We start from the raw sequence: 22,372 nt of genomic DNA, 5'->3' as shown, positions 1-22,372 counted from the left end.
CAAATACGGAGGTGTTGCACATGGTATTCAGCACCACACTTTCAAATTAAGGATCCCATTGCCACAACGCTTGCACGTCATGCCATTCGAGGCCAGATATGATGATGACTGAACATTATGATCATTATGCATCTTCTGATCTTAGTTACTAGAATTATTAATACTGCTATTAGGGTGTTCTTTCATTGCAGACAAATTAACGACTCATGCTAATTTATCTGCACCACACACCATAATAAATGGGCCACAAGTTCAAACTAATTAAGAAAGTTGTTTTTACATGAGCATAATTACTTGGCTCGAAAGCACCATACTGTGTGTTAGCTATCAAATGGAATTGAGTGGCAATCTAAATGATGTTCTGCGTGTTTATTAGCATATTGCAGAAACAGCCTACACAAATTAAATACCCAGTTTTTTTTATGCTAACAGCCTTGAAATGCTAATCAGGGAGTCTCTCTTTATAGTTACAAAAAGGTCAGTTTGGAGTGTTTATGTTTAAGAACTGAAGCTGCTTTACAGACAAAAAATGTTCATCCTTGGCTCTCCCACACAGTCAGCGGCTGATTATGTGCCTAATGACTTCTTGTAGTTGCTAATTATTTTTGTATTAAGCGCTGAGAAAAGAATTGCCTCTTAGCGCTAGCGTACATGTGATCATTTTGTCTGACTTTAGTTGGAATCCAATAGCACACACACACAGGGTTCGAACGCTTGTTAGCTGGGAGTCAGAGCAATCAAAAACGAGGTTCTGTGGTCTATATGCCAAGCTCAGGTTTCCAGGTGCTCTTCTGCTATAGTTACATGACATTCCCAGTGGTTTTGTAGTACCACAAAGCAGAGAACTCTGCACAGAAGGAATAGGGTTCTGTGTGTAAACACACTTTTTTTCTCCCCATGGATTTTTTTTTCTCTTTGGTAAAAGGGCTCTCCTACACACCAACCAAATCTGATTGCAATACATTTCTCTTTCCACCATGGAAAGGTATTTACACCACACCTTACACTGAGTAAAAAGACAACCTTTTCCAGTGTGCAAAGTGAAGGAACAGAGTTTGTGAAATCCAACAAATGTCCATATTTGTGGGCATTCACAAACTTCCAAGGCTAACTTTACCTGAAGCACCCATTTTCTCTCCCCCAGAGTGGTATTGATGTGTATGGAGAATTCGGTACTCCTATCAAAGATCTTTGCATATGTAAACAGGCCTATGCCTGCCAGGAACCTCCTTGTGAATTCCTGGAAAGCGCATGTAAGGTAAATGTTGTGTAGATATAGATTTACCTTTAGGAACAGGTCCTATAGCACCCAGACCTCAAATGTCTTCCCAGTCAGGCAGTATTCAAGGAAAATATCCACTATTGAAATTTCCTGGAATTCCACCCTTCTCCAGGGATAAGGATTTGAAGATGACTTCTGAGGACGTCTGTAACTAAGAAACCTCAAGAACTTCTCATCTGTCTGCATCATCAATCCAAAGGGGCTTCAGTCAAAAACCTAGTGCATTACGAAACACTTAAATACCCAAATGAGTAATCTGTTTGCATGGCAGACCATCTACAATCTGCCCACAGCAAAAAGGAGACAAACTCAGTTTTTGTTTACTCTAACAACAAAAATGAGTAGATGTGATGCAGTTGGATAGACATGAAACGACATAGAACTGTTTGAACATACATTGTGAAGCGGATAGCAGAAGCACAAGAAACACATTATGAATCTATTTATCAGCATCAGAGCAAGGGTACCAAACAAACAAGTATAGGCTTCGCCAGTGGGATATGGTTTGAGGCGCTCCAGCACAAACAAAGGCTTACACTAGAGAATAAATATGGTCATATTTGCTATGGTACCGTATATTAGGTTGAGTAGTTGTGATCTATAGTACTGAGTTACCAATAGTACATAGATTTTAGTGGTGTCGTGCATATGGTATGACATGGTATTGCCCAACCTTTTTTGAGTGAGGTGTAGTGTAGTTCCTATATTCCCAATAGACTCTGCGCATTGGAATAATATAAACAGCAGTGTAGACGTAGGACTGAGGTCGACTAGGTCTCTACTGACTATATTAGACTTAATTAGTTTTGCCAGCTAGCTCAGAGGTCACTAGAAACTTTCTCGAATAAACAAGGAGGAGCTTAACTTCCCTGGATATGCAAGAAGGGATTAGCTTCTGACAACCATAAAACATGACAACTTTGCTCCCTCAGAATAAGAGTGTATCTCTAGAGTCGTGTGAAAACAATAGACAGCTATTTTACTCAGTCAATCGTGCATACTTAGTTTCACCAGAGTGCAGAGAAAAGAGAGACGGGCGTTTTCAATAAAAGGTGTTATTTATTGAGCAGTCTTCTTTCTCATGCAAGAGAAATGAATTGCCACAATTGCAATACTTAGAGTAAAGTAAAGTGCGTACAGTAAAAGGAGTATTATAAAATAATACTGTAAAAGCATTGATATGGTTTCTTAGCCATATGATACTTTAAAATGGATAAAATATATACATACATATATACATGGACTAACGTACTCAACTGGTGCTTTTAAATACGCCTACCCCGGTGTACCTGACCTAAGCCAAATACGTGGGAAGGAGTAAGTAAGTAGCAGTTTAAGATAAGTTGGTTTTGCCAAGAACCTGAATCAAGAATTCTCTTTAAGGGTTTAGTCAGCTCCGTACCTGGGTAATAGAAAGCAGGAGGTCTGGTATCTCTTTCTCAGGACTCGATATCCCAGCAACCCGCAAGGGCGGCTGAGAACACCGGAGCTGGATTTCTCGGCAGGAGAAAAGACAGCGTCTCTCTCAGTGCGTCAAAAGGGAGGGGCGGCGTCCGTGGGCTCTCCGCATCAGCTGGGCTCTCGGGCAAGTAGATAGCCGCTCTGCTCCAAACCACCGTGTGTTTGCTTAAGGCAACGTTGGTATATTTATACCTGAAAGGTGACGGGTTTGACGTAAGGTTGGACATAAGACGTCAATAAAGATGTCACTAAGAACTGGCCGTTCTTTCAGTGCTCACAGGAGTTCTTGGACAAATCAAAACAAAAGCAAGGGGAATTCCCAGGTTGCTGGAGGTTTGGTTTGTTTAAAGAACGCATTGTACTTTCTAGGAGTCTAGGGGAGTAGCCTTGCCGTATTTGGACTGCATGGGCTATTACTAAATATGGATATGATTATTATGCCTTTATAAGGATATTATTTATTATAGCCACATAAGGGCATAAATCAGGAATATCGAATTAGGGTCCTAGATCGAATTACAACAGAGGTATACAAACTTATGGAAACAGTATTAGCTTTAAAGAATGGAATAGTGTTCATGCGCTGGAACAAGATTATAACCTGAGAATGAAGAACTTATTGTTTTTGTGGTACATTAATTGCTCGATCATTAATTACCCCAAAATTAAGAGCAGAAGAACCACCGCCCAGGAGCACTTAGCACATAAAGTGAAAGTGATTTATGATTTTTTGAGGAACTACTTTACTAACACTTGCAAAGACGAAATATAATTTTTAAAGGTGTGGGGAAAATCCAAAGTTTGCACTGAAAAAGGAATAAAGGATACAAGAGGAATCCAACGCCACTTTTGAAATATATGGTAAAATGTAATACTTTTTTTGACACCAAAACAACAAAAGTCACATCAGTAGAACCGGACATATGTAATTTTAAAGATTTCAGGTATTCCTATAAGCACAAAGCACCACTCACAGCTATCTGATTGTGCTAGACCGATTGAAAGTCATAAGTTCAGACCCCACACGATGGAGTGCGGGCCGGATACTGGGACCAAGTTAGTCCTGCTGAAAATGTTACCTTTTAAAGTCCAGTTTGAAGAGTTCCATTTGTGGTGGTGGAGGGTGCAAGGATTAAGGCTGGCATCGCCGATGACCATTACTGTAGTGAGAAGAGCAGGCTGGGCGTCACAAACGGTCATCACTGTCGCACATAGACCCTACTGGGCATCGTTAATGGTCATTGCTTAAAATTTGCATTGGCGGTGGATGTCTATACTGTAGTATGAAGTGCAGTTCTTGTATTGCTGTCATCGTTGTAGCGTGAAAAGTCAAGTTCACCTGACTTTTCCTTTGGTGGTCAGACAGGCAGCAAGATCTTGAAGCGAACAGGCCTGTTCACCATTGCGAAGAGCCCAAAACATCAGGATTTATACTTGTTGAGTCAGAGCTGTGATCTCTAAAGCCAGCCAAGTGTCCAGGCAGTACCTCTTAGGGATTAGGGACCTGCTCTTGAAGAGGCCAACAAGGGTTTAGGTCTGGTTAAAGGACTAGGCAGAAGGTCAGCTGGGCAGAAGCAGGGAGACCATTGGAGCTTGTTATGTCCCTGTGGTGTAGAACAGGAGGCCAGCCAGTTTACCCTTGGAGTCACTCATCCTGGGATGAGGGGAGCAGGACCAGTCTTCCGTCTCAGCCAGCAGGGAACACTTCAAGCAGCAGGGGAGCAAGGTGTCCTTAGAGAGCACACCCTTGGCTTGGGAATAATTGGGTTGCCCTATTTTGTCAATAAACTTTCTAAAACTGCCATTTTCAGAATTGTCACTTAAAATCAAACTTTACCATAAAAGAGAGGTTTAAATTACAATTCCTGAGGCACCAAACATGACTTTTCTATCTTTTCCCAAATAAATATTATCACTTACATAATGCAATGAAGTAACCCAATGTTATCTTATGGAATAGGCAGGCCTTGTAATAGTGAAAAAAGAATTTGAGAGATTTCAACTATCGGGACATGTAAAACTTAAAAGTACAGGTCCAGCTTTTTAAATTCAATGCACCATGCCTTGTGGGCTCTTTGGGGCCTACCCTAGTGGTGTCTTATATGTAATAAAAAGGAAGGTTTAGACCTAGCACAAGGTCACAAGGTTTATTTTATCGTGAGCTGGTGCCCAAATGGTGCATCAGACCCAAGATGCACAGCCAACAGGCATCAAACGACCCAAGTAAAACAAAGCTTAAACTGATGATCCATGGCCCCTGTGTCATACTTTAATTACTTATCAGCTTATATTGTGCTTTTTGTTGTGTTTATCCAATTCTGAGCATGTAATGTCAAACTCATTATACAGGATTTATACAGATGGGTTATATGTTAATATGGTTTTCCGGACTCCGTTTCCACTTCATTTTACTTGGGTTGTTTCATGTTTATCATCACGTGATGTGTTTAATTTGGGGTTAAACATAGGGGCCAGATGTACAACTGTTTTTTGCGGTCGCACAGGGGTTTTAGGCCCCAGGTGACCCCTTCCCCTCTGGGAATGCATGCGCAAACATTCTTTAAGGGCAGGCACAGGGACCACTGCCTGCACTTAAAACATTAAACTGAAAAGTTTAATTTTTATTTTTTAAATGGTTCCCGTTTTCCTTTAGGGAAAATGGGATGCATTTAAAAACAAAAACTGCTTTATTTAAAAGCAGTGCCAGACATTGTGGCCTGCTGACCCCAACAGGCCGCCATGCCTGGGAGTGCCAGCCATTCCGAATGGGGTCGCAAATTGTGCCTTCCTCATTAATATTCATGAGACATGCAATTTGCGACCTCATTAGGAATCCCAAACAGTGTCTGAGACACTGTTAGCGATCCCAATTTGCGAGTCGCAATTTGCGAGTCGCCAATACAAAGCAATTTACGAGTCACAAATTTGTGAGTCGCACATCTGGCCCCTGTTTTTTAGGTTGAGACTGGCAGCGCTTGCGTTGTCTGCGAGAAATGGTGTATCTTGTCTAAGGGCTGTAAGCACACCCATGTATTGCTATTGGTTCTTTGTTGTGCCATTCAGAAATGCTGGTTTTCTAGTGTTCCTTTGCTTTCAATTGTCCCTCCTTTGGGTGCTTGGTGCAGCCCAGGTGATTTCACTAAGTGATGGTTTTGGTTGGCTATCACACACTTCCTCCTCAAACAGCACACTGATGGTCTTCTTCCTCTGTGCATTCCAGCCTCCGGGTTGATTATCTGGTTGTCCATCTGTTCCTTCTAAACGGCTGTAAACACTTGCTTCCTCCTTAATGCTCGTTTTTTCTGTCATATATTTACATGCATCTTGGAAATATATATATTTTTTATATGCCATGTTTTAAACAGCGGAAACTCACAAGAAGGTCCTGGAGCGCTTTACATAAGCACCAGTTACACACGATCACATTCTTTTTCAGTAGGCACTTAGTGATGTGCCAGAATCATTATTATTATTATTATATAAAATTTATAACGCGCACAGTTACCCAGGGGCATCCCGGCGCTGTGAACACAGAAAAGAAAGGCTCTCGCTCAGTCCTACACCGGAAACAAGTGTGTTTTCAAAAGTTTCCTGAAGTGCAGGATGTTGGGCTCAGCGCGGATCTTAAGGGGCAAAGAGTTCCAGTGTGTCGCCACTTGCACCGTAAATCGTCGGCCCCCAGAACGGGCTCTTTTCACTCTTGTAGTCCGCATCAGATGTCCTTGATCCGAGCGCAATGGGCGTGTGGGCTTGTAGGGGCGAGCCATAGAGGACAAAATCGCAGGACCCTTACTGTGCAAGATTTTATGGGCCGTACATAGCGCCTTAAATTTCACCCGCTCCCTAACAGGGAGCCAGTGCAGCGCTTTCAGGGCGGGGGCAGCTGATTGTCTTCGCGGCACTTCCATCAAAACCCTCGCAGCCGCATTCTGCACCTGCTGGAGAGTTTTAAAAGTTGCTTCTGGTGCGCCAAGAAAAAGCACATTCCCGAAGTCGAGCCGCGACAAAATCAGACCGTGAATCAGGAGTTTCCTAGATGGATTTGGAAGCAGAGGTAGTACCTTGCGAGCAGAGCGCAGCAGGCCAAAGCATACCCCCGCGGTTTTCTTAGCATGTGTCCTGAAGGATAAATCCTCCTCTAACCAAACCCCCAAGCTCTTAATTTCCTTCTTGGGGGAAGGCGGATCGCCCAGGGAACGAGGCCAACAGCTGGTGATAAGAGAGGGACTGGCCTTGCCCAACACCATCAGCTCAGTCTTGTCGCCGTTGAGCTTTAAGGCGGATTGGGACATCCAGCGGTGAACGCTCGAGAGACAGTCATGGAGGATTCCAGGTTGTTCTACCAGCTGGGTAAGGCCTACAACCAGCTGAGTATCATCAGCATAACTGATGATCTTCACTCCTGAAGGGGAGACCACTCTTTCAAGTGGAGCCATGTAGGTGTTAAATAAAGTAGGGCTCAAAGATGAGCCCTGCGGGACTCCACATTGAAGAGGGTACACGGTGGATTGCTCTCCCCCTTCCCATACTTGATAAGACCGGTCTGAGAGGAAAGATTTCAGCCATGTCAGGGCCATCCCTTTGACACCCACCTCTGCCAGCCGTTGGAGGAGCACCTGATGATTAACGGTGTCAAATGCCGCACTCAAATCCAGGAGGATCACTGCCACTGACCCCCCTGAATCAAGAATGCTCCTTGCTTCCTCCACCACTGCCAGTAAGGCTGTATCTGTCCCCTGACCAGGGCGAAAACCAGTCTGGGAGTCCCCAAGCAGATGGTGGGCTTCAAGATGGCGAGAGAGCTGACAATTGACCAGCTTCTCTGCAACTTTAGAGAAACCGGGCAAGAGTGAAATGGGCCTGAAATTAGCCAGATTTAATGGGTCTAGTCCCGGTTTCTTCAATAAAGCTTTAACAACAGCGGATTTCCACCTTAGGGGCACTGTGCCCTGGGCAAGCGAGAGATTGATAAGATCCGCAAGCGGAGTGGAGAGAACCTTTGCCACCTGTTTAAGAATTTTCATGGGCGCCGGGTCACTTGGAGACCCACTCTTCATCCTTTGCAGGACTTTTTCGACCTCCTCCTCTGAGAATGGGCCGAACGAGAGCAGCTCAACAGAACTTGTTGTTGGGCTGACGTCCATTTCCACGCTTGGTGACATCGCTGGTAATGAGGACAAGATCTTCTCGATTTTCGAGTGAAAGAAGTCAGCCAACTCCTCACATTTCTCCTGTGGGTTGTCATGAACCACTGGGGGAACCGGAGCCTTCAACAGCTCACAGGATGTGGAGCTGATGCCATGACTCGAGCCTGGTTTCCCAGCGACAAAGCCTGCAGCTCTGACAGTTACGCCACATCCTCTGACCTGCACTATCTTATAAACAGCGCAGCACTTTCTTAAAGCTGCTTCCTTACAGTTCTGGGAGGAGGTATTAGCTCACCTTCCAAGGCTTCTTCGTCTTCACAGACCGGGCTCATGTGACCTTAAAAAGTCTGAACATTCTATTTCTTGTGGGTCGGAAGCACTTCCAAGCATGATGGTGTGGACCGGAAAGATGGTGTTTCCATGTATAACACAGCACTGCATTGTATTATTACACAGTGGTGGGCTAAATGCCACAGTGCTGCCTGTCCAGTACGACACAGAGATGCTCTGTATGAAACAGACCTGTTCAGTATAAAATAACCCTACCACGTAGACTTTGATTTCGCGCTGTAAGCTTCAGTGTACAACCGATCTTTGCAACATGTGCTGAACCCTCTGAGCATTGCTTCCCGATCCGACAGATTGTATTCTGCAGAGACTGCACACTGCTTCCACACTGTGAGATACTTAGAACCCAGCTGATTTTTGCTACCTACTATTGTGACGCACCCGATTGTGCAGAGATGTCACCCTGACAGGTGCTCATATGCAAGTGACAGTAACTGTGGGTTACCAGAAAAGTTCATGGCGACCCATCCTGCTTATAGACACATAACAGGGTAACAGGCAAGGGCGGGAGGTGAAAGATATGAGAAATATACAGTTTGTTTTTAAAGGATAAACGGTTGGACGGACTTATATATATATATATAGGGAATTATTATATATTTTTTTATTATTACAGTTGGCGGTGGAAAAGAGCCTGGAGCTTTAAGAATTTCCCAGGAAGTCCACAATTATTAAACAGTTTCTCTAGTGACACATGTGCCAGCACTCCAAAATGTAAAAAAAAAACAACAACATAAAACAAGGTTAATGGAACAACATATTACAAACTGAAACTAAACGAATTTAGTGGTACACAGTCAAAATATCGAGTTGAAAATTTCGACCTACCAAAATATCATGTTTAAAATTTCGAAGGTACAGAATATCGATATCAAGAATATCGTAGGACAGAATATCGACCCTGAGGTAAGTAATATCGAAATCATTTATATCGATGTAAGTAATATCGAAGTTAGTAATATCGATAGCATATATATCGATGTAACTAATTTCGATGTTATTAATATCGATATTTGTATTATTTTTTTGATTTTTATTATGTATGTGTTTATATGTTTTTGTTAAGTATTTAAATTAATTTATATTATATGTGTATTATTTTTATATATTAATAAATTTATTTTTAAGTAAATTATATGTTTTAGTACCGGAGCGGGTTGTGGGTTTATAGGGGAATAGGGTGGGAAGTAATTTAATTGTAATAATTAATTGGCAATCAATTATTTTAATTGATAAATTAATTATTTAATTGGTAATTAATGTTAATATTTATTAAATGTTATGTTTTAGTACCAGAGCGGGTTGTGGGTTTATAGGGGAATAGGGTGGGAAGTAATTTAATTGTAATTAATTCATTTTTTATTTAATTATTAATTGGCAATTAATTATTTTAATTGATAAATTAATTATTTAATTGGTAATTAATGTTAAATATTATTAAATGTTATGTTTTAGTACAAGACTGGGTTGTGGGTTTAAAGGGGAATAGGGTGGGAAGTAATTTAATTGTAATAATTAATTGGCAAATAATTATTTTAATTGATAAATTAATTATTTAATTGGTAATTAATGTTAATTTTTATTAAATGTTATATTTTAGTACCAGAGCGGGTTGTGGGTTTATAGGGAAATAGGGTGGGAAGTAATTTAATTGTAATTAATTAATTTTTTATTTAATTATTATTTGGAAATTAATTATTTTGATTGATAAATTAATTATTTAATTGATAATTAATGTTAAATATTATTAAATGTTATGTTTTAGTACAAGAGTGGGTTGTGGATTTAAAGGGGAATAGGGTGGTAAGTAATTTAATAGTAATTATTAATTGGCAATTAATTATTTCATTTGAGAATTTAATTATTTAATTGGCAATTAATGTTAATTTTTATTTAATGTTATGTTTTAGTACCAGAGTGGGTTGTTGGTTTATAGGGGAATAGTGTGGCAAGTAATTTAACTGTCAATAATTAATTTTTTATTTAATTATTAATTGGCAATTAATTATTTTAATTGATTAATTATTTATTTAATTGGTAATTAATGTTAATTATTATTAAATGTTAAGTTTTAGTACCAGAGTGGGTTGTGGGTTTATAGGGGAATAGGGTGGGAAGTAATTTAATTGTAAATATTTACATTTTTTTATGTGTAATATATTTTGTAAATATTTATTAATTGGCATTCCCTACTGTTGAACCCTTTGGAGTTGGAATAGTAATTTTTCTCCCTACGCTATCCAACGCTTTCCCTACTGTTGCACCCTCTGGAGTTGGAATAGTAATTTGTACCCATACACTATCCAACGCTTTCCCTACTGTTCCACTCACTGGAGTTGGAATATTAATTTTTACCCTTACGCTATCCAACTCTTCCCCTAATGTTGCACTCATTGGAGTGGGAATAGTAATTGTTCTCCCTACGCTATCCAACACTTTCCCTACTGTTGCACTCTCTGGAGTGGGAATAGTAATTTTTCACCCTACGCTATCCAACGTTTTCCCTACTGTTGCACCCTCTGGAGTTGGAATAGTAATTAGCCAATCTACGCTATCCAACGTTTTCCATACTGTTGCACCCTTTGGAGTTGGAATATTAAATAATATTTTTCCGCTATCCAACGCTTTTCTTACTGTTGCACCCTTTGGAGTTGGCATAGTAATTTTTACCCATACGCTATCCAACGCTTTCCCTACTGTTCCACTCACTGGAGTGGGAATAGTAATTTTTACCCACCCGTTATCCAACATTTTACCTACTGTTGCACTCTCTGGAGTGGGAATAGTGATTGTTACTCTTACGCTATCCAACGTTTTCCCTAATGTTGCACTCATTGGAGTGGGAATAGTTATTTTTACATACCCGCTATCCAACGCTTTCCCTACTGTTCCACTCACTGGAGTTGGAATAGTCATTTTTACCCACCCGCTAGCCAACGTTTTCTCTACTGTTGCACTCTCTGGAGTGGGAATAGTAATTTTTACTTTTACGCTATCCAACGTTTTCCCTAATGTTGCACTCTCTGGAGTGGGAATAGTAATTTTTCCCCCTACGCTATCCAATGTTTTCCCTACTGTTGCAGCCTCTGGAGTTGGAATAGTAATTTTCCCACCAACGCTATCCAACGCTTTCAATACTGTTGCACCCTTTGGAGTTGGAATATTATTTTTTACCCATACGCTATCCAACGCTTTCCCTACTGTTCCACTCACTGGAGTTGGAATAGTAATTTTTACCCTTACGCTATCGAACACTTTCCCTAATGTTGCACTCATTGGAGTGGGGATAGTAATTTTTCTCCCTACGCTATCCAACACTTTCCCTACTGTTGCACTCTCTGGAGTGGGAATAGTAATTTTTCCCCCTACGCTATCCAACGTTTTCCCTACTGTTGCATCCTCTGGAGTTGGAATAGTAATTAGCCAATCTACGCTATCCAACGCTTTCCATACTGTTGCACCCTTTGGAGTTGGAATATTAAATAATATTTTTACGCTATCCAACGCTTTTGTTACTGTTGCACCCTTTGGAGTTGGCATAGTAAATTTTACCCATACGCTATCGAACGCTTTCCCTACTGTTACACTCACTGGAGTGGGAATAGTAATTTTTACCCACCCGTTATCCAACGTTTTCCCTACTGTTGCACTCTCTGGAGTGGGAATAGTAATTTTTACTCTTACGCTATCCAACGTTTTCCCTAATGTTGCACTCATTGGAGTGGGAATAGTTATTTGTACATACCCGCTATCCAACGCTTTCCCTACTGTTCCACTCACTGGAGTTGGAATAGTAATTTTTACCCACCCGCTATCCAACGTTTTCCCTACTGTTGCACTCTCTGGAGTGGGAATAGTCATTTTTACTCTTACGCTATCCAATGCTTTCTCTAATGTTGCACTCATTGGAGTGGGATTAGTCATTTTTACATACCCGCTATCCAATGCTTTCCCTACTGCTCCACTCACTGGAGTTGGAATAATAATTTTTACCCACCCGCTATCCAATGCTTTCCCTACTGTTGCACTCTCTGGAGAGGGAATAGTAATTTTTACTCTTACGCTATCCAATGCTTTCACTAATGTTGTACTCATTGGAGTGGGAATAGTCATTTTTACATACCCGCGATCCAACACTTTCCCTACTGTTGCACTCACTGGAGTTGGAATTGTAATTTTTACCCTTACGCTATCCAACGCTTTATCTACTGTTGCACCCTCTGGAGTTTGAATAGTTATTTTTACCCTTATGCTATTCAATATTATTTATATTTATTTATGTTTTTAAGATGTTACATAAAGTTGTATTCAATTAATTTTAAAAATATTGAAAGTATATTTAATTGTTGTTATTTATTAAATATAATTATTTATTATTATTTATGTTATTATTTTATGAGTGTTGATGTATTTTTTAATTGTAGTATTTGTTAATATTTTATAATTATTTAAAAAATAATGTATATATTATAAATAATTAAGTATATATTATATATTCAATTATTAATTTTAATTAAATGTTTAATAGTAAATATGTATTATTTATTCATTTTAAACAGTATAACACATTTTTTTTTTCATAACCAATTTTATTATGAGTTCAAGCAAAGCTCAACACAGCCCTCCACAGTCAGGAGGAGACTGTCAACGACAGATAGAAAGAGACACATCATTAGTACAGCATCGAACCCAGCGTTATATAGTGAATGACAGCGAACTACCCCACCCACCCAACCCCAAAAACACCAACCAGCCCCGCCCGCAGCTACCCACCCCTTATCCCACCCTAACCCAGTGCACGTGATCACAGTCCAGCAACATGAGATAACCTACAAAGGTGGAGCCGGCCAGCAGCCTAGAGTGTAGGATCCACATCCAGCTGTAATGCATCATCAATGTCCACGGGGGGGTCAAGGAGCAGGCCCTGGTAATCCGCCCACCGTTTCCAGATTTTGTAGTGTTTGCGGGGACATCCCCGGGCTTCAAAAACAGGCTGCTCTAGTCCCATGAGGAAGTCCAGGCCCGCCCTCCAAGCCCCGATTGGGGGGGCGCGCTCACTCTTCCAGGCCTGTGCCAGGTATCTCTTCGCCACCACCAGCCCCAGCAACAGCAAATGGCGTTTGTAAATATTGCCCCCAACGTTCTCCAGAACATGAAGAAGGCCCAGCCTGGGGGTACGGGGCAGGTCCCAACCCAACACCTCTGACAGGCAGTCCCAAACCCCAGCCCAGAATCGAGTCAGTCTCTCACAGGACCATACCGTATGAAACAGGGTGCCCTCTTCAGAACCACACCTCAGGCATTCCGGAGTCGCAACAAGGCCCGCCCGCCATAGGCGGTGTCTAGTATAATAAGCCCGGTGGAGGTATTTGAACTGGATGAAGCGAAGGCGGATGGCTATAGCAGCACCACGGGGAGATTCCAAGGCCTCACGCCAGTCGTCATCATCCAATGGACCAACATCACCCTCCCAAGAGGCCCTCAGCGCCGCGAGTGAAGGGGAACAGTGAGTGACCAGAGAGCGATATATCTGCGAGACCTTCTTGTCACCTAGGTCTCCCATAAACAGTTTAGCCTCGATAGGACTAAAATCAGGGAGCTGTTCCAGGCCCACCAGACTAGGAGTAAGAGCGTGGCGAAATTGAAGGTAGCGGAAAAACTGGGTCTTGGGCATGCTAAATTCGGAGCTAAGATCCCGAAAGGACTTTAGGGTAGTACCCGATAGGACATGACCTAGGGACGAGATCCCAATCGCATCCCAGCCGTCAAATCCGGACAGAGACGCCAGCGCCGGTAACAGGCCATTGTGCCACAACGGGGTTTCAGCTGTAAGCCGACCCCACCAGCCCACCCGGTGCAGGGCCCGCCGCCAGACAGCGAAGACCACTTGGGTGACTTGCGGAAGCAGTCGCCTTCGCCTGGCCGAGTACAGCAGGGTGTGAAGGGAGGCGCCACCCATCAGTGAATGCTCAAGGGCATAAGCCGGATCACTACGGTCCCCATACCACCACTCGTTAAGCACAAGGAGATGGGAGGCCTGATAGTAAGACAAAATATCCGCGGCCGCCAAACCGCCACAGTAGGTAGAGAGGAAGCATGTGCGCAGCGCTACCCTGGCGGCACCGCCAGCCCACAGAAACCGGCCCAGCACAGAATTAACAGTACGGAACCACTGCGGGTCAACCTGGAAGGGATGATTCTGCAGTTGATATAATAGACGGGGCAAAGCCACCATCTTGAAGATGGCCGACCGGCCGTAGATATTAAGAGGCATGCGCGTCCATGTCTTGACGTCCAGTTGGACCCGATCCCATACCGGCAGGATGTTCCGGTCCCATGCCACTGCCGGCGAGGCAGAGAGGAAGACACCCAGGTACTTCACACCCTCCACAGCCATCTGAAGGGATGCTGCCCAAGGGCAGGCCACTGCGGCACCCCCCCAGCACCCACATGGTCGATTTGCGCGGGTTAAGGAAGAGCCCCGATACCCGACCAAACTCCTGCATCAATTCCAGGACACGAGGACCCGTACGCTGCAGGTCAGTCATGAAAAATAGCACATCATCCGCGTATAGAGCTATGCGGTCTGAATGATCCGCACCCCAGACGAAGCCACGGTAGAGCTCATCGCGGCTCACCCTGGCGGCCAGCGGCTCCATGGCCAGCGCGAAAAGGTAAGGGGAGAGCGGACACCCCTGACGCGTGCCTCTGGACACTGGAAAACGAGCCGACGCCGTCCCCGAGATACGCACCGAGGCCGTGATCTCAGTGTAGAGCAGCCTGACATAGGAGAGGAAGATCGGGCCAAGGTTCAGCAGCGGCAACAGAGCAAAAAGAAAGGTCCAGCTGACCGAATCGAAGGCACTATCAATATCAGCCAGCAGGAGCGCCGCCGGGTCCTCCGAAGACTCAACCGCTTGTATCGCGGCCTGCGCCCGTCGTATATTGTGTCTTGTCGCCCCGCGCGGCATAAAACCCGCCTGATCTGGGTGGACAAGGGCTGAAATGTGTGGAAGTAAGCGGTTCGCCAGCGCCTTTGCCAGGAGCTTGGCCTCAAAGTTGATGAGGGATATGGGGCGATAGGAGTCATGGCGATCAGGGGGCCTACCTGGCTTCAAAAACACCACAATTTCGGCATGACGCCAGTCCGGTGGGAGGCGGCCATGCTCTCGTGCCTGTTCCAGGGCCCGCAAGTAGTGCGGCCCGAGCTGCAGATGGAACTTCTTATAAAATTCGCTGGGGAATCCGCTCGGCCCCGGCGCCTTGCCTACATTTAACTGACCCAGTGCGTCACCCAGCTCCTCAGCCGACAGGGGAAGGTCCAGGGCCTCGCGCACCTCATCAGAGACAGCAGATGGGGGAACCGATGCAATATATTCCGCGATAATGGCAGGGGAGAGAGTCTCCCGAGAGGCATACTGGTGCCCATAATAGCGCGCAAAACTCGTTGCAAGAGTTGCCGGATCCGTGATCGCCACTCCTGCACCATCAACAAGGCCCGGCAGTGTAAGAGGCTGTAGGTTCTGTTGGCACAGCCTATGGAGCATGGTGCAAGACTTGTCGCCCCATTGGTAAACCCTACTACGGGTGGCCAACCACGCCTGACAAGCCTCGTCCAACAGGATCGAGGAATAGGACTGTTGCGCCTGTAGGAGTAGCCGCAGTGCCATATCATCGGGCGCCTCGCTGTGCCGAGCCTCGAGCTCCTCCACCCGCTCCGCTGCCGCAGCAATGCCTCCCAGCCGAGTCCGGCGAGCAGACGCACACCAAGCAATATCTACGCCCCGCAGGGTGGGTTTCATAGCCTCCCAGACTGTCACCGCATCTATCCCTCCGGTAAGGTTGTCTTGCCAATAATGGGCGATCGCGCTACGCAGATGCTGGGAATAATCAGGGCGCTGCAGATGCCACGCGGACATTCGCCATCTGAAAGGGGAACGTGCTTTGCACAAGTCAATTTGTACTGCCACAGGGGAATGATCAGAGAGCCCGCGAGGCCGAATCGCTGCCCCCTTCACCCTGTCAAGGAAAGCCCTTGGGACAAACACACAATCCAAGCGCGACAGGGAGCCATGGACAGCCGAGACAAAGGTGTACTCTCGCAGCTCCGCATGCAGGTGTCTCCACACATCCACCCAGCCCAGACCATCAACCATAGCCCCCAATCGTGTAGGGGAGGACACAAGTGCCACTCCAGGCCTCCTCTGCCGGTCCATAGCCACATCCATCACATCATTCCAGTCTCCGCCAATCACAGCCATGGAGCGGGGGAACTCAGCCCATAATGCAAACAAACGTTCAGCTAAGGCCCATTGCAAGGGGGGGGGGCATACACACAGCCAAACACAACCGGCTCCACACCGACCTTCCCCCGTATAAAGACAAAACGTCCCTGGGGGTCGAGCCACTGACGCTCATGTACATACGCCAGCCGTCTATGAATAAGAATGGCCACACCCCTGGAGCCCCTGGTAAATCCGGCATGGAACACTTGATGGAAGCCAAAGCGCTGCAAACTCAGGGCTTTCGTACCTAGCATGTGATATTTTTGTACTTACCATGTTGTAGATAGGGTGTCGATATACTTGCCTTCGATATTCCAGCGTCGATATTTTGTCTGTCGATATTTTCAGCCTCGATATTCTGTCAGAGATTCGAATTTAGTACATGGGCCCGTAGCATGTGTAGAATCATTGCCCATCTCTCCCCCCACCCACCATTCTTCTAAGTCAGGAACTCCTTATTAGAACTAGGCTTCACTAATTTTCAAGTAGCACCCTAATAGGTGTAAGCAGAGACATTTTAGGTATTCATTATTTATTTATATGACATGTACTTAGCATGCGTCCTGTGTTCTTTGTTATGCATTCTTTGTATAGTGTTCTGTTAAGGGCAGTTTGGAATCTAGCAAGAAGTCGGTACTCGGAGCAGAGTGGTTGTTAAGCTGTTCCTGTCTAATGAATAAATCTATTTCATGACCCACATCAAAATGTATGTGATATTTACATCATTAAGGTGATCAATTGCCCTGGGCCTCTCCGTTCAAGGTGCCCGCTGGTAAAGTGAACTTTCTTTGCAGCTCACTATATTTCTCCATCTTGCCCTTAAGTTATAATTCAATGGTTTTAGGAAACATTGGTCCTGAGTTAGCCACAAATGGTGTAATAAAATGCAAAGTTGCCCCCGACTCTGACGCACACCGCTAATTCCACAGTGTTTGGCATTAAGCTCAATAAAGGGTGCTTACGTCCCCACTACCTTCCCAATTAGAGATTATAGCACGCCGCATACCCTTGACTGACTAAGGTTTTGTTGCATGTGGAGGCTTGAGGTTTCACATGCTGTGAACTGCACAAAGTACACTTGGCACTTCCAAGTGTGTAAAAATGTAAGAAATCAAGGAAACGATAACAAACAAAATCCCTTATAAACACAATACTGACTACAAGTTCCACAAAGCGAAGGTAAAACCAGGGCACTCCTAAGGGACAACTAGGAATCCAGGAACACTAGTGTATGTACCACCCTTCATTATTTTAATTTGTTATACTTACACACTCATATGCTCAGGGAAAAGATGTTTGAAGCACTGGCAAAATTACTTTTTTCTGTTTGGGCACTCGTCCCCTCTAAACTCCGGCAAACACACCATTTTCCAAGACCATTTGGTATAGTCTATCGTCCTCCTTCGGCATCTTTGGGTAATGCATAAAGACAGTTTCGTATTGGACTTTAATCTCACGCTACAATACCCATAAATATAGAATAGTTAACATCCACATAGGCGAGGACCTGTGCTTGCATGGTTCCTTAAGGATTTGCATCCAGGACAGCTAAAAGCTGGGTAACCCAACAGCTTCAACAGTAAATTCCTCAAAAAATGTATATATGATGTAATGGTGCAAATGAATATGCTACCCTGAAACCGGTCCCAGGATGCTTGTTTCCGGTCCAGGGAAGACATGGCTTGGCAGTTCAGGCTGGACTGTTACCATGAGGTACAGGGTCATGACTGATTTGCATATAGCTGTGTCTGAACTGAGGTGCTGGAGTTGAGTGTCTAAAGTGTCTGAAAATTTTCAGCGCTCCGTCCATCATCTCCTCATGTTTGCAAATGAATATCTAGCCATAACTTTTCAACATGCGGCAAAGCAGTCACCCTGCTCTACTGACAGGACCTTTTTAACTTTTCATATTGTAGTTACCCCTGGTGAAGGATATATTCCCGTAATGTATTGGGTGCACGCCTAATGTATGAAACTTACATCATCACATGCTGTAGAAATAAGCTTAGAGTGCTTCTTGTGCGAACTCTAAATAATACAATTTCCATGTTGTGCATAAAATACGAAAGATATTGGAAATCCATGTTTCTTTTGGACTAACAGTTAAGATAGTGATAAAAAAATTTAAAATGACAAAACAATTATGAAAATAATAGTGTTGATGTGGGTACAATGTCCCATCGGTCTGGTGGCTGTCCATCTTGGGTCTGATGAACCATTTGGGCACCAGCTTATACTAGGTATGTGCGTGTCTGGGCGGAACTCGTACTAGGGTTGCACACCAAAATTCTTGCCTTTGAGCATCTGATAAACTCTTAAACTTTTGCATTTGCGTGTAGAACCATTTTTAAAGATTGGTCTGCATTCCATCATTTACATACAAGGTTTATTTTGCCAGGTTGAAATGGCAGTTTAAAACTGCACACAGGTTGCAATGGCATGTTTTTAAAGGATTGCTTTTGTGGGTGGCACAATTAGTGTTGAAGGCCCACTAGTGGTATTTAAGTTACAGACCCAGGGGAAATGTAGTACCTCTTTACTAGGGACTTACAAGTAAAATAAATGTGCCAATTGGATGTAAGTCAATTTCACCATGGTTAAAAGAGAGAGGAAAACACGTTAGCACTGGTTAACAGTGGTAAAGTGTGCAGAGTCCTAAAAGCCAACAAAAACGAGTTCAGAAATACAGGAGGGGTGAAGTATAAAGGTTTGAGGTGACCCTGCCGAGAAGGCCAGGTCTAACACAGAGACCTTACTAGATCACCAACAGCATTGTACTAAAATCCTTGCTCTTCAATAAAAAACATACATCGCTGCAGCATTCAAGCTAAGGCTGGCTTAGAAATACCAACCACCCCTTTTGAGCACAACATTGCATTGTATGTATTTACCAGGCCTTCAATGTTTTTTTATCTAACATTATGCATTGGTTGTACTTTGGACTACTGATCAGTAAAATTGGCACACCTATCCATTCACACAACACAAACAACCCTTAGCATTTTGCGTTAATATCAACAACCACACACTATTACTAAATAAGAGATTATTAGACCCAGTTCTTATAACAATGCATAACCAAACACAACAATCAGACCCTCTTATGCTACTGATTGAAGCAAATTCCATAAAAGTAAAAAATGCAGAAGGGGCAATACAAATGCTCGGGGCATAAAATACCACAACATGGTTCTAAAAGCAGTTTTTCATATTTGACCTCTGAAGATCTCAGAGGAAAATGTGTTGTTGAAAGTCAAAAAGACAGGGTGTTTCTTAAAAAAATGCAAATACAACTCAATGGGTCACTATAAAAGACAGTACCTTGTGGTACCCAATACACAACCATGCAGTGCTTGCCATATACAGTAACAAGTGATTCAAAGAAGCTGGTGCCTAACCGAGATGGGACTCCGTACCTGATCAGCGGCTGGTGCAGTGCGACCAGCGAAGCATGCACGGTGACAGATATCACAGACAGGTGGAAATAGTCAAACATGACAGGAACATGGTGGTGCAAGCCTCTCCGCGGGTGAAAGTGAAGGCCGAGCGTGCGCGTGCTAATCAGTGGGATCGCTGCAATCTCCTTCAGCCTGAAACAAAGGTGTACACGCGTTAATGAATGCAGTGTTGTCACAGACACCGCCATTGACACAAGGAAAATAATTAGATACACACAGAGCAGCAGCGGCTCAGTGCCAATTCCCAGTTACATCTCGGAGAAGGAATTTGGATTTTCGAGACAATGGCTGCCACTGCTGAATTAGTTAGAACTTGTCAGTCCAGAGCCCTCTTTTCTGTTAGATACAATAAACAGAGTAACAACAACAGAAGAAAAGGAAGTACATCAAACAATTTAAACAAGCACTATTGACCTAAGGTGATGGAATCTATAGCCCCACAGTGCAAACTATAACTACGTACTGGTACAGTGAATGGAATTCTTGGGTACGGTTGACATTGTTGGGGTACCCCATTAGTAAAAAACGAGTTATGTTTTTACACTTATCAAAAAAATAAATGTAAATAATGAGGGGAATGCATATTGTTTTTGCTAGCAAAATTGTGTGAAGTTTCCACTTGTAACCCTTGACAAAGGTTACAATCTATTCTGGTTTAACTTTCCCTTCACCCAAGAAAAGGTTTTTATTTTCTCTATTTTCGCAACATAACAAAATAATTTTCACTTTAATTCTACTTAGCTATATTGGAAAATAGTTGCAGAATTTCTCTTTGCAAGATCACCTTTTGCAAAGTTTGAAGATGCCCAATGGATCTGCGTAGGAAAAGAACACAGGCTTTTTTGCAGTGGATATTTTATGCAGAATCATTTTGTTTGTGTTAATAAATTGTATTATTTTCACGTGAAATTGGAAAAGCGAAAACACTTTGCATCCTATGTGAAGTGTCATATTTTTCATAGACCATTCATTATATATCCATTATATACCATATGTTGAACTGACCTCCTCCTGTCTCTTTCACTGTAACTTATGATATTGTACTTGCACTCGATGGACTCCCATAAAAGCTGAATTATTTTAACTCTAGGACACAACTGTTCTTTTCTTTGGTGGTTTTGTTCTTTACTTTTAAGCCGAGTTTTCAGTATGTTCTGAGCTCTCATGCACTTAGAATATGGGACCCATGTCCTTAACTTCATTTTCAAAATGCTGATTGGTACACCAGGTTTCTCAACATAGCCCAACATGTAAACTTGTTCTTCTCTTTGCAATGCAAATATGCAAGCACATGCATCGCTTGCTTAGTAATGTGATGCTCAAAGAAGCAAAACTGAACAGTTTTTCAAGGTGGCTTTTCCAATCCACATCCATACACATACATGACCGCGGAAAGGTATGTGTTTGTAATTTTACTGTGGTTAGTGAGCATCTGTGGACGCACGTACATTGCATGCCTTATTCACTAATGTATGCATTACAGCCCAGTGCACCATGGCATGGGCCTGCATAAAGGTATATAGGAGTAATTTTACTGTGGTTAGAAGTTGTCTACTGACACAGCTACATCACATCCCTTATTCACAAATACATGCATTTTAGATCAGTGCACTATGGCATGGGCCTGCATAAAAGTATGTCTGTGGAGTTTTTCTGCCATTTGCAGACATGTGGTGCCACAGCTACATCACATCATTTATTCACTAACAAATGCATTACAGTTCAGTGCACCAGTGGCATGGGCCTGCAGTAAGGTATACGAATGTCATTTTACTGTGGTTAGTGGGTGTTGCAATTGGGTTGCGCCCATTTAGTACACCCTGATGTTTTGCTCTTTAGATCACCCGGTTTTGGACTTTTTGCTGTGAGTGAGTGTCACTACTTGTGTCTCACCCTCAGTAATTCGAAGGCTAATGGACTTCGTGTGTTTTTATCCACTGTCCACCTTTTAATATAAGGCTGGTGCAGCACAGCTACGGTAAGGGTCACCTAGATGGTTACACGTATGGAAGCTGCGTGTGGGAGACTATTGTGGTGTGTAGCTCGGTAACGTCACCCAGATAGCCTGTCTCAAAGGGGACTCCGCAGGAATAGATATTGACCTGGGGGAGGCCATATAATATTAGTGTACGCTAATAGGGAAAGTCAGTGAGATTTAATATTTTCTCTTTGGTGACAATTAATTATGGCCAAAGTAATGGAGGCACATGTCAATTCTATCTTGACAGGTTTTCTGGAGACTAATGGGATCTTGGAGGAGTCTCAGAACGGATTCCGTGCTAAACATAGCACGGAGTCAGCCCTACTGGCCGTCACAGAACATCTAAGGGTGGCACAGGACAGGGGTGACACCTCAGCTGTGGTGCTGCTGGACTTGAGTGCGGCGTTTGA

General features: G+C 43.4%; 1 protein-coding gene across 2 annotated transcripts in view; it reads right to left on the bottom strand.

Annotated features, from left to right (window-relative positions):
- Positions 1 to 22,372, bottom strand: part of FAM135B (family with sequence similarity 135 member B) — a 1,359,155-nt gene that overhangs the window by 270,998 nt on the left and 1,065,785 nt on the right. For both annotated transcript variants that reach the window (XM_078686705.1, XM_078686706.1), the window contains one exon: positions 19,940 to 20,113. In XM_078686705.1, the coding sequence (XP_078542831.1) occupies positions 19,940 to 20,113 (174 nt within the window). The remainder of the gene's footprint in view (positions 1 to 19,939; positions 20,114 to 22,372) is intronic.

This window comes from Lissotriton helveticus, chromosome 4_1, assembly GCF_964261635.1.
Source record: "Lissotriton helveticus chromosome 4_1, aLisHel1.1, whole genome shotgun sequence".
In the NCBI taxonomy this organism is placed as follows: Eukaryota; Metazoa; Chordata; class Amphibia; order Caudata; family Salamandridae; genus Lissotriton; species Lissotriton helveticus.
The sequence above is the reverse complement of the archived record's forward strand: the minus strand, read 5'-3'. Positions and strand labels throughout refer to the sequence as shown.